Raw genomic sequence first — 13133 nt, 5'->3', positions numbered from 1 at the left:
GAATCACGGAGGCAGGCTACCCAAACCTTTTTGTTGGCAGTGACAGAAATAAATGTGTTGGGTAGGGACAGACTGGCTTGAGAAGAGCTGCAAAGGGCTTGAGTCTCATAAACCCAGCTCCAGCTGCCTGGTGAAGCCCTGCATGAGGAACCAGCAGGTGCTTTGGCTAAGGACTGACTGGGTGGGCTTTTGGCCCCAGAACTGTCAGCATCTGGAAGCACTGCCAGCAAACACTGCAGAGTTGTGCTGGGGATCTTCCCAGAGAGCTCCCCAGCACACACAGTAGAGCAGGACTTGGCATCTCTGACAGCAAGGGCATCTTCCATGGCCACAAGCACAACTTCCTGACCTCTCAGAAGCTCTTTTCTCCGTGTGGTTAGCTTTGGCTCCTCTGGAGGCAACTAGATAGTGCCTTCAGCACTGCTGGTGGTGTCAGGCCTCTTCTCTGTGCTTTTTAAAGGCATTTCTGACTTGCACAAGTTTATTGCCCTCATTTTCCACTGAGGTGTGTGTTGGGTTTTTACCTCCTCGTTCTTTGTCATGTTTGATTTCCACACACTTAGAAACAGATCACCTGCACTCTGCTGGTGGCAAGTACAACGAAGAGCACAGCATAGCTGCACCTCCTTTGTGCTCAGTACGGCACCATGAGCAGACTCTTGGTGCCTTTCCTCTCTTTCCCCTGCTAGGATGCATCTTGGAAGAGCCAGATGTAGACAGCTGGTGGAGTGGGTCTCTGGCTAGGTGCTTGAGGGAGATCCTGGGAGTGTAAGAGCAGAGGGATCGAGGTGTCCAAGGGGTGTGTTAGAGACTAGCTTTGGAATGAACACACAAATCCATCTTGGAAACAGAATTAGTCATGTTCAGCTTGGAGCCACTGACTGCTTTGCCTAATCAAGAGAACTGTTCTGTGTCTGCATCAGAAGCCTTCAAGCTCCAGTCTCTCAGTTGAGTTATCTTTGTTTTGTTTTCACTGGCTCAGGGTCACGCCAGGGATGAATCTGAAGCTTTCCTTAGTGTGAAAATCCTTCTGTGAACTGTGAGCCAGCTGGGAAGGGAAGAAAATTACTTGCTTGATTTTAGACAACTTGTGGGTGAAGCTGTCTGCAGAGCACCAAAAGTGCTAAGACTAATTATGGAAAACAGGAATTTGGATTGCTGCAGGACTTTGAAGCACAAACTTGAGTTCTACTCAAGGCCTCATCAGTCTGCTGGCTGTGGCTACTGCCCTCCTGCTAAGCCAGAGGAGCTGCACACCCTGTACCTGACTCAGAGCTCTTGCCCACAGCATACAGAGATCTCTTCATAGCAGCTTCTCAGAACTGCCCAAAGCAGATCTAGGAATGAGCTAATGATAATCTGGAATAGCAAGGTCAGGGGCTGAGAACCCACCCCCTGATGACTGCAGTAAGCAATGGCACTGTGTCAGTGCTTTCCTGGATTCCCAGTCTGGTTTGTCCCACAATCTGCCCTTCCCAGGATATTGCTGGTGTAGCAGTCACATTCCTAGGGCATGTTTTGGAGTGGGCAGGGAGAGTAGTTGTGCAAGGCTGATACACACACACTGCACTGCAAGCAGGGGCACAGAGAAGGGTTTCAGATGCTGTGGTTACCACTTTTCCTCTTTCAGAGGTGGGTGTAGGCCCAGTTCCCCTCCCCTGGTGCTGGTACTGAGCAGTGTGTGCAGCTCCAATGCTGTGCTCTTCACTGGGCTCTCTGAATTGCTAGCCCAGAGCTTCTCTTCTTGGAAGTGCCTTCTGCAGCCCAGCAGCCTGAAGTCAAGACATCACTGTGTGCTTGGCGTGGGATTTCATAACCACTGTGCACACAGCCTGGCAAAGGGGCACTGCCATGATGAAGTTGTCTGCTGCAGAGAGATCCCTGTTTTCAACTCTGTTCCTAACACCGTAATAAATATTTGAGGCTATTAAGAGAACTTCTAATGAGCAAAAATGTTTGGGTTTTTAAGCATTTTTCCAATGGAAAAGGTACCTTTAGGGTAGCAGCATCCAGCACCTAAGTATGCTGCTTCTACATCACTCAGGTCCCTTGGGTATGGTATTGAATTTGGTATCCCAAAAGCTGAGGTCTGGGCTACAGGATATGTTCGAGGTGCACACAGCAGGTTCAAGTGCACAGGGGTGCCCCTCAGAATGGATCACTGAAAGTTGCAACAAAGAGTTAGTGGCACTGTCTCTGTAGTAACCCCAATAAACCACAGCAGCAGCTGGAGAAGGCTCTCATCCTCCTCAATAACTGCTCTTCTCCAAACCTTGTGTTCTAGGATTCCTTCAAGTACAGTTACCCTCCACTAGTGGATGATGATTTTCAGACTCCCCTGTGTGAGAATGGGCCCGTTACTAGTGAAGATGAGCATGAGAGTAAAGAAGAGATAGAGGCAGACACCAAGGAGCCTGGGGAGCTGAATGAAGAACCAAACCCCAGCCAGAAAAAGGTATCTGACTCTGAAGGCTGAGCAGTACTAGCTGAATGGTTTCAGAGTGGCACAGGAAGCACAGTTCTTGTTTCTGGCCTGACTTTTGCTTTATGTTTACTTTTTAACCTTTGTTTTCTGCTCTACAGTTTGCCAAAAGAACTCAGTAAGCCTGCAGAGGCTGCTTGCAGTCCAACTTCTTGTCTGTCCAGACCAGTCTTGTGCTTCTGAATGAGTGCAATGTGGACCAAATATTCAGTGTCTCTGGAGTAGAATAAGCTGTGCAGTAGAATTCAGAAGGTTTCTGTCTTCTGCTGTCAGCATTATGACTCCCTCATTGGTGGCTTTTTAACCTTGGCTCTGTGGTGATGCACCTCTGAAAGGACATCTGGCTGTCTCAGCTGCTGAGCTCAGTACCTACCTGAGAAAGCAGGAACACTGAAATATTTGCACTTTCCTGCCTGTTAATTTCCCTTCCTCAGTTACTGACCAAATCTCAACAGGCCAAAGGTTTAATTTAGTGTCAGGGACAATGTGTCCCTCTTCCATCACTCCAGTTTGGCAGTGTGCTCTTCCTGCAGTGGTGCTTGTTCTGCAGGAGTCCAGGTGAAGTGGTGATCCAGAATATGCACTGCCAGCAGGGACACCACTCTTGGAAAGAGTAGAGAAGTTCTGAGAACACAGCTGGATCTGCAGAGCCACACATTCAGTGCCACAGCTCTGGACTGAACTGTTAAACTCCTGCTTACTGGAGCAGCTTGCTCCAAAGTTGTTGTTTGGGTTTGATTTACTGCTTTACACTTTTTGTCACAGAATGGTAGGGGTTGGAGGGGGACCTCTGGAGATCATCCAGTCCACCCCTCCTTTGAGCACAGGATAATAATCCCATAGCTCTCTAACTGTTCAAATGTTCTTTAATAAGGCCACCTCTCAAACTAGCAGACTTCAGGTGCCTCCCAGGATGGGGACCTTGGAGCAGATGATTTCTGAGGTCATTTCCAACCTGAGCCATTCTGTGAAGTGATTTGTGTTTGTCTTCAGTACTTCTGTACTCCCAGGCTTTATCTGCAGACTCTTTTAACACTAAGAATGTATCAGATGTATTTTACATGTGTGTGCCTCCCCTTACCCCAGAGAGCAGCCTGGGTAGTCAGTGCCTGTCCTGTAGGTGCCTTTTAACCTCAGTGTGTGCTGCTGTCATACTGTCACTGGGAGTTTGTTAGCTTTCTGTAGGATAAAGCCTGACACATAATTAGTGCCTGCAGCTGCACACCAGCCTTTCACCATAACTGTAACCATTGTGGAAACATCAAATTGCTGGGTGGTCTCTGTTATCAAACCTTTTCTAGTCACATTTTGCATTCCAATTACCAAATCTCTTTTCTAGTCACATTTTGTATCCCTTGCATTCCCATTCTCCTCCTTTACAGAAACTCCAAAGAAATGAAGACCATGCAGTTTAAGTGGAATAAAAGCAAGGCTGAGCACACTGTTGCCACCTGATCTGGAGTTATTATGTCCTTAATTCTTTGTTTTCTATGCCTGCTCTCCCCCTGACATTTTGCACTTAATTCCACCTTCCTTCACTGTACAGACCTGCCAGCATCTCTTTCCATAGTGTAATAGGAGGAGAAGCCTCAGCAGCTGAGATCCTGCAGCTTTGGATGCACCACTTAAATCCCCATTGTTTCTTTAAGCTCTCCAAGCCTGCAGAGTTCATCCCAAAGCAGATGTGAGCAATGCAATAAAGTGTGGAACTGTTGCCCTGTTTGCTTGTGTTCTGTTCAGTGTGGCAGGGATTGTGCTGGGCTCTCCGCTTTGACTGAAAAGGTTTGTGGTGGAAGAATAACATCACTGCTTTGTAATCCTAAATATGTGCAGTTCTGTGACTTAACATGTCTGGAGCTTTCAGGAACAACCAGCTGAGGCACCAGGAAAATGTCAGCTTTATTTCATGCACATTGAATACATTCTGTAACCTACAGCAAATCCTTCTGTTTCAGTGGGCTCCAAGCAGCTTCAGGGCACACAGATATTAAGCTTGTTCTGCCATAGAATCCATTGAGTTAAGCCTCCCCATGTGTTTGAAGTAGCTGCATGATTGTGTGTGGTGTAACCCTGCTTTCTAGTTAATCACTGTAACTGTCATTTCTACTCAGATGAATTCTGTAGAGCAAATTTCCAAGTCAGAGGAAACTGACAAAACAGAGACCAAACCCAAAAATGCCAAGAAAGCATTAACCACTTTTAAAGGACCTTTGTTGCACATCAGGTAATGACCCTTTCCTTCACTGTTTGTTGAATGCCTTGGGCACTTGAGTGCTGGGGGAGTTGATTTGGGAAACGAACTCCTTTTGCAGCAGCCTTATAGGAAAACAAGTTCTGAACAGCCTCTTAGCAATGCTCAGGGCTATGGTTTGGGTTTCCAGGCACTTGGTGAACCCTTTGCTCTCAGCAGAGGCATGGTTTGCTGCTGATCACCAGCTGGACACTTCCTAGAGTGGCAGAAGCAGTCCCTGGCTCCACTTCTACTGAGGGTGTCACTGGGTTGAATTAAACCTGCACTTAGCTGCAAGAGCAGCAGTTGCTTGGCATTGCATGGACTTGAGAACAATGCAGCTGCTAAGCTCTGTGCTGGATTGTTCTGAATGGGGATGGTGCACATGTCTAGACTGGTGGCTTGCACCAGTTAAACAGTGACTGAGTCCAGTTAATGGTGTGGCAGTGCTCCAGGTGCCCTGTCTGCTCAGCAGGGTTTTGTCACCCAAGGTGTTCACACCTTGCACTTGGTTCCATTAAAGCAGAAAAGCAGCCACATGCACTTTTGCTCTGTGTTGCCTTTCAGGTTAAAATGCTTGTTCAGAAACTGATGTGGATATTAATTTTTATTTTCACTTCCAATTTGCTATTAGAGGAATGAAGAAAATATCTAATTGCTAAGTAATTCCTTAGCTGATCTTGTAAGTGCTGTACTGAAGTGGTTCTGGAATGGATTTGAACAGTGACACTTGTATGTGTGAAAGCTCCCTGGGTTTGAAATGAAAATTACCCTCTAGTCCTCTGCAAAAACCTCCTCTCTGCACCTTCCTTTCTCATATGCAGGGCAAAAGCACATCAAAGTATGGTGCAGACTTCCTCTGCCTGTAACAAAAGCACAACACCCCTAAAACCAGAACCAAAGAACACAACTCCAGCCAGAAACAACAGCACCAACCCACTCACAGGACCTCTCTTCCTTACTTCCTGCTCTTGCAGCCAAGTGTTGGAGTTGATGGAAATTCTAGGAGAGACTCAACTCCAGTCAAGTAGGGAAGTGCTAATGCTTGCGTTCTGCCAGTCCTGCTGCCCCTTGCCCCATGTCCCATGCTTTCAGGGTTCAGCATTTCCAGTTCACTCTTGGCAGGCTGGGCAGTTGGGGCTCTCATTAACATCTCCAACTGTGCAGAAGCTAGAAGCAATTTTCAGGTCCCTGCAGTCTTTCTCAGGACACTAAACTGAACTTTACTGGACTAAGGGCTTGGAAGGAGATGATCTTTCAGGTCCCTTCTAACCCAAGCCACCTGGTGCCTGTTATAACTAGTCACAGCCACCTTTCTTGGGGCCTAAGCTCTGCCAGTACCATTAGCTTGTGTCCTCCCTGATGCCAGCAGTGCCCTGTGAAAGGAGCAGCCTTGAGCACAGCTGGGAGCTTGCGCTGGCAGCCTCTCTGTGCCTCTCTAACTGCTGCTGCAGAGGACTCAGGGAGGCCTCCTTACATCCCCTTGCCTGGCACTGCTTGGTACCTGGTTCTGATACGTGACTGGAGCAGAGTCCTCGTGTTCTGCTGTCTCTCGTGTTTGTAGCCATTCTCACCCTCCCTGTCCCTGGGTTAGGCCAGCATGGCATTGCCTTGTGCCCCTTGCTGTGGAGGACTGGTCTGCAGTGGCCTCCCTGCTCAGTGACTCAGTTTATTTGGTGACACAAAAGCAGCTGCAGGGCTTACCCCCCCTCCACATCTGGGTGACAGAAGTGTCTCTGTAAGAGTGGAAAGGCTCAGGTGTTGACTTCAAACCAAACAGCCCCAGGAGCTGCTCACCACTCAGCCCTGATGCTGGGGAGCTGCTTGGTTTCACAGGTGCCCAGCCCAGTCCTGGGGGCAGTGCTTGTGGGTTTGGGGACTTTTAATATCCGCAGTGATGGGACAGGAAAGATCAGTCTGTGGTGGCACTGCTCCTTCCCTGAGTCCTTCATGTGGCTTGCTTTGATGCTAGCTACTGTCTGTCTCATGTGGCTCCTCTTGCCCTTGCTGCAGCATGGCATGAAGGTAACCCAGGCACACTGAAGCTGCAGCCCTTCCTGTGCCTGCTGCTGGTGGGTGCTTGAGAACTGGGGAAAACCCTGAGAGGAGTGAACACAGTGGAATCTGTGTAAACCCAGCAGCTTCTTGCTTCACCAAGCATGTTCACTTCTTGCCCACAACAACACATTAATAAATAAATCAAGGGGGAAGGGATTTGCCCTGTGACCAGCCTCATGCCCTGTAGCACACAGGCACTCCCAGGCACTCACCACTGCTTGCAGCAGGGCCAGTCAGGCTGGCCCCACAGCACCAGCTGCCCTGCTAGTTGGTTTGAAGTGAGAGCAGAAAGGATTGGCACTGTGCAAGGAGGTGTTCTGAGGAGGGGGGCCAGCTGATGTGAAGTTGGCAACCCGAAAAAGGGAGGTGGGGAGGAATGGAACCTTTGGTGTGATGCTCTGTGTCCAAAGGATGCAGTCCTGGGCTGGTGCTGCTGGCTGCAGTGGGAGAACACAGGCTGGCACCTGGGGCTGGAGGTCCCTCTCAGCTGCTGCTGTGTGAGCATGGCCCCTTGGCCTGGGGGTGCTCATCTGAGTGCCTCTTCCAAGGTGAGCTGTGGGTGTGACATGGTTTCAGAGGCCTTCTGCATGGCTCCCTGAATTGCACAAGGACATTAAAGACAATAATAAGTGGTTTTGTGCATGTCCCCAGGAGTGTGTGCAGAGGGACTCATGAGCACAAGTGAACTGAGCTGTGCTGAGCTGGGTGCCACTGGCAGCTGTCTGCCTGCTTCCCTTAGGTGTACCCTGCACTGACCCCAGGCCAGGGCTGAGAGGTGAAGCCCCAGCAGTCACACCTCAGACTCTTCAGTGGCAGCACACAGGAGAGTGAAGGATGCTGGCCCTCCCCATGTGTCTCTGGAGGGGCTGCACGTGCTGCTGGCTGTGCTGCTGCTGCAGATGCTCTTCAGGTAGATGGAGCCAAGGGCAGGAATCAGCTGAGGCAGCCAGGTCCACTTGTGGTTGTGAGTCAACCCTGAGCTTCACTGCAAACTGTCTGCATTCTGTCCTCACAGCTCCTGGATGAAAAGCTGTAGAGTAGGGCTGTAGCTGTAGGGCTGGGAGGGCTTTTCTCCTGTAGCTGTGGCCAGGTGCTCTCTGTCATGTGCTGTCAAGCCAAAGGCACTAACTACTCTTTTTTCTCCTCTCTGGTCAGCCCAGCAGAGGAGCTGCATTTTGGATCCAAGGAGACAGGAGAGAAAAAATGTCTGATTGTTCTCACCAATGTCACCAAAAACATAGTGGCTTTTAAGGTGAGTGTTGCTGGTGGCCTGCTTTGCACCACTGAAAGAGTAGCTGCTCTGGGGGAGAAGGCAACAGCTCTCTGAAGCCTAGTTCTCAGTCTGAATCGGTTACTCTGTTGTGCTGTTGAAGCAGATCAAAGATACCTTCTGGCTGGCTTGGTGCCTGTGTCTCAACCCAGAGGGGACAGTCCTCAGAGCACTGGCTGGGGAAGAGCTGTGGGGATGGTTCTCCAGGCAGAGCCTAGTACTTGCTGAAAAACAAAGGCCTCATCTCATCTTCTGAGAGTTTTTCCCCACTGAAGTCTGGGCTGGGGGCAAGTTCAGGAGTGCTCCAAAATGCTGCAGAGGGCACTGCCTAAGGAGTCAGTACAGTGATGTCTGCTTCAGGAGCACTGCTCTGGCTTGCATCCTGGTTTGGTGTTCCGCTACCTTCTGTCTCCTCTGCACACAAACAACTAAAGTTAAAACTTCTAACACATGCTCCATCTGATATTCTTGATTCTTCTTGATTATGTATGCAAGGGAGGAAACCAGCTTGTGTCAGAAAAGAGGAGAGGAGTGGTGGGCAGGGGAAAGGCCAAGCTAGTGTCAGCTTGTTCCTGCAGAGTGAAGTCTTTCCCAGGCTCTGTGTGCTATGTCTTTAACAGTTAAGCTTTGGGGGATTTCAGCTGGTTATGGAACAATCACTTTGGGCAGATGTTTTACTCCCTCTGCTTGCTTGGTGTTTCTTGTTGGCAGGTGAGAACAACTGCTCCTGAGAAGTACAGAGTGAAGCCCAGTAACAGCAGCTGTGAACCTGGCACATCCCTGGATATCATTGTGTCTCTTCATGGTGGTGAGGGGACCCTGGCATGCTTGCTGAAACTCCCAACAGGCTGTCCTAGACACCAGCTTGTGTGTATGAGCCTGACCCCACTGCCTGCCTGTGCACAGGCTGCTGCTGCAGCCCAGGAGGCTGTCAGGCAGAACTGGAGTAACTGCCCAGGCACAGCCACTGGGCACCAGCAGCTGCTGGCTGCAGCCCACCAGGCCTTGTCTGGGCAGAATCAGGCACAGTGGCAGCTCCACACAAGGGGTTAGTCTGCAGGAGGCCAGTTCCCTGTCTCAGGGACAAGTGAGGTTGCTGGGAGTGCATTCCTGGCAGTGCTGGAGTCATTCAGCTGGAGCTGGGTCTGTTGAGATGAGGCTGTGGGGTCTGGGGGAGCTGTGGGCAGGATTGTTGAGCTCGAGAGAGCGACTCCAGTGCTTTGATTTCTGGTCAGGCAGTGGCCAGTGGCCTGCACAAGCAAGCTCTTGTTTAAAGCAGTGTGTTCCACCATGCTGCTCTGCACTTTGCAGCATTGCCCCTTCTGCCTTTCACCCAAGCTGCCTTGTTGTGTTTGCTTTTTGAGGACAGGCTTTGCAGCCTCCCTGCAGGATCGTTTCCTCATCATGGCAGCAGAAATGGACCAGGCCTCTGCAGCAGGAGCGCCAGAGCTGACTCAGTTTTGGAAAGAGGTTCCTAGGACCAAAGTGATGGAGCACAGGTGAGCAGAGCTTTCTTCAGCCACTGCCAGCCAGCTCATCTGTAGCACTTGCATGGCACAAGTGGAGGATTCTCCGAGCCGGGCTGGGTTCTTGCTGCCTGAAGCACACTCCTCAGGTGTCTGGCCTGAATAACTGATTAGAGGTGGGTTTAATGCAGAAGATGTCCTGGTGTCTGCACACACTCTGCTGTTCTTGCTGTGCTGGTGAAAAGGGGAGTAGAAGTGGATGGGTGTGATAACACATGGAGATAGCAGAGTTTTAATACTTTCTTTTGTGATAAAGAAGTGCCACTGGGCTTTCCAAGGAGAAACAAGCAAGGGAAGAAGATGTCCTGTACAGGACTGTTTGCTGGAGAGTCTAAAGCCATTGCATTGGTGCTGGGGAGAGTCTAAGCCATTGCATTGGTGCTGGGGAGAGTCTAAGCCATTGCATTGCTGCTGGGGAGAGTCTAAGCCATTGCATTGGTGCTGGGGAGAGTCTAAAGCCATTGCATTGGTGCTGGGGAGAGTCTAAAGCCATGGCATTGGTGCTGGGGAGAGTCTAAAGCCATGGCATTGCTGCTGGGGAGAGTCTAAGCCATTGCATTGCTGCTGGGGAGAGTCTAAGCCATTGCATTGGTGCTGGGGAGAGTCTAAAGCCATGGCATTGGTGCTGGGGAGAGTCTAAAGCCATTGCATTGCTGCTGGGGAGAGTCTAAAGCCATTGCATTGCTGCTGGGGAGAGTCTAAGCCATTGCATTGCTGCTGGGCAAACAGGAGTGCTGTGGGAGGTCTCTGTAACAGCTGACAGGTTTTCCTGTCTGTGCTGCCCATGTGTAACACTGAACAAGTGCCACTGGAAAATCAATTTCCCCTGCACCTTCAAATCCACCTGTGCCTCTTTTCTCTGCTGACATCATGCTGTCTCCCCCTACCTTCCTAGGATGAGTTCATTGTGGTTCTCTCTCAACCAGAACTCTCAGAAACATATCAGTGAGGTGCTGGTTTCTCCTGAAAAACCTTCATTTGATGTGTTTGTGTTTAGGCTGGGGCTGAGCTTGGCTTGGGCTGTTGGTTGGTTGGGTTTGGTTTGGTTTGTTTTTTTCATTTTTCTTTGCGGGAGGCAAGGGTTGGAGCTGCCTTTACCCTCCCACAGCCAAAATGAACATGGGAAAGGTATTTTTGAGAACTGATGCCTGAGTCTTGCTTTCTCTTTACTTCAGATGCATCTTTCCACTTCCCCAACAAAATCTATACCACATGAGTGCCCTTCAGGTTCCTTTCAGAAGTGTTTTAAGACACAGCCTGAAACAACAGGGAGGGATTGATGAAATTCCTTCCTCTCAGTGCAGCACTTCTCCTTACCCTCAGAAAATGCCAGCACTCTGCAAGGGACCTTTCCCAAGCAGTGGCCAAGCCTAGAACCCACAGCACTGTGCCATGCAGAGTAGGGCTTGTGTTGGAGAGAGCCTGCCTGGGACTGCCTTCCCAAAAGCAAGGTTCTCCCTGGGCAGGAGCCAGCTGCAGTCCCATGTCTGATCCTTCTGCCACCCCTCCCACTGCACTTCAGTGCTCTTCAGTCAGGAGTTCCCTAGACCAAGCCACTGCCAGTTTGGGGTTGGACCCTTCCAACCCAAATCATTCTGTGACTCTATAAATTGATCACTTGCCAGGTGTGCTGTGCAGAGCTTACTGCTGGACACAAAACCGGCCTGGGTTTGGTATTAAGCCTGGATTAAAGGCAGTGGTGAACAGGACTGGCCTTGTACCCATGTGCAGGACCTATCTGAGCAGGCTGCCCAGATTTTACTGCTTCTGTTCATCCCTTTTTTGTCTGGTCTCTCTGGAGAAGTCTTTGCACTTCTCTTTCCAGAACAGCCTCAGTTTAACCATTTCTTTAGCAACTCCATTCTGGCACTGAAGTGCCTTCCATGCTAGCAAAGCAGCTTCTGCTGTGTTTAGAATTTAGAGAGGATCCCACTGCCTTAAACTGTGGCTGGAGGTTCTTCTCCTGCATACCCAACTGCAAGAGGCAGACTTTATGAAACATGTGGTGGCTGAGGGTTGCAATGGAAGGGAAACCTTCAGATTTTGTTTGCTGTTCCATAAATGGTTGCACCTGCAGTGGTATTTGGCTGGCTGGCACAAGGTGCACTGGGTTCTGAGTCTGACAGGATGCAGATCTCTTCTGCTGAGCATGCAGGTAGGTCTGTAGCAAAAGCTGTCCAAATGGCAGCGGTGAGCCTGAGGAAGCCTTTCAAGACTGACTGCAGGAGTCATTAGGAACAGAAATCAATCAAAATAGATGAGAACGTTCCTCTAGTAACTATGAACTATACAATGTTACCTTCAAGTGATGATTTTTGGTGCTCATCTTTCTTCCTCTTCTACAGGCTTAGGTGTCACGTGGTGGAAAGCAGCAAGCCTTCTTCTCTGACACTGAAGGAGAGCACATTTAACACTCCAGCCAAAACCAACGAGGATTTACATGTGCAGGTGAGAGTGCTGGGGTTTGGGCACAGCTACAGAAGGTGGCAGAGGCAGGAAGCATTGGTAGCCAAGCCCACTGCTGCTTTGTCCCTCTGCAGAGCTCAGCATCTGAGAGCAGCTGAAGCAATGACAGTGATCTGATCACAGCAGTGGTTTAGCAAACACTGCCCTGGGTGCAGCTTGCTCCTTCCTCCTGTGCATGTTACACATCTGGGGTGTCACTGGGCCCCACTGCTCTCTTTTGCTTCACCTGCTTGCTGTGGGCAGTGTGGGCTGTACACAGCTGAAGAGCTGGAGCCCCACTGATGGAGCAGGGCCCTGAGAGTGTGCTGATAGGAGAGGTTTCACTAAGAGACATGGGGGATTCTTCTGGTTCCTCTGCTCTCCTGTTGCTCTCCTCTGTCTGTGCTGAGCTCAGTAACTCTGGCTCAGCAAGCCCTCCAAGTGCAGTGACTCTGGTTTAATGACTCCATTTGTCTTCCAGCTAACTCATTTACTGCAGATTAACAAAAGACTTCAGGAGCAGGTTGACCGCTGCCTCTGGTTCCAGCAGCTGTCACTTGTGCTCTCACTGCTGTCAGTTACTGTTGTTGCCTTCTGCTTCTACCTGGCCTATGTCCAGAGAAGCTAAAGAGAGCTGCTGTGCCCTGGATATGCTGCCTGCCATGGTTGGTTAGAGTGGGAGAGATGTCAGTGCCCTGCTGGGGATCTGGAGCTGCCCAGGTGAGGTCTGAGCCACAGCCACGAAGGAGGACACTTTGCTGAGGCCAAACATGAAGCACTGAGTGACCTGCAAGGGAGGCTGCTGGCAGGTGGCACCTGGAGCAGGGCATGAGGAAGATGGTACAGCTGGGATGTGCTTTCACTGTACAGCTCAACAGATGGGAGGAGGAAACCAAATGCCAATTTATGACTGTTTAGGTCTTTTCCCTCTAATCAACCACTTTAAACACAGTACTTAACTGCTTCTCAGCCTGTTCATCCTTGCTTTCTGAATTGCTCTCACAGAGGTGCAAGCAGTCAGCTTTCTGTGTTCCAAAGGTTCACCTGTCCAGGCAGGAAGATCTACAGAGATTCTCTGGTGCAGATAGATACTAATTCTATTTTGTGCCTAATTACACACAT

The 13133-nt window shown here is 50.0% G+C and overlaps 1 protein-coding gene across 1 annotated transcript in view; it reads left to right on the top strand.

Annotated features, from left to right (window-relative positions):
* Nucleotides 1-12857, top strand: part of MOSPD2 (motile sperm domain containing 2) — a 30080-nt gene extending 17223 nt beyond the window's left edge. The window contains exons 8-14 of the mRNA XM_054400366.1: nucleotides 2285-2455; nucleotides 4594-4706; nucleotides 7926-8022; nucleotides 8752-8848; nucleotides 9410-9539; nucleotides 11912-12014; nucleotides 12493-12857. Of these exons, the coding sequence (XP_054256341.1) occupies nucleotides 2285-2455; nucleotides 4594-4706; nucleotides 7926-8022; nucleotides 8752-8848; nucleotides 9410-9539; nucleotides 11912-12014; nucleotides 12493-12639 (858 nt within the window). The 3' untranslated portion in view covers nucleotides 12640-12857. The remainder of the gene's footprint in view (nucleotides 1-2284; nucleotides 2456-4593; nucleotides 4707-7925; nucleotides 8023-8751; nucleotides 8849-9409; nucleotides 9540-11911; nucleotides 12015-12492) is intronic.
* The last annotated feature ends 276 nt before the right edge of the window (nucleotides 12858-13133 follow it).

The sequence above is a fragment of the Indicator indicator genome, chromosome 1 (genome assembly GCF_027791375.1).
Source record: "Indicator indicator isolate 239-I01 chromosome 1, UM_Iind_1.1, whole genome shotgun sequence".
Lineage (NCBI taxonomy): Eukaryota > Metazoa > Chordata > Aves > Piciformes > Indicatoridae > Indicator > Indicator indicator.
Note: the sequence above shows the minus strand (reverse complement) of the source record. Positions and strands in the feature narration are given on the sequence as shown.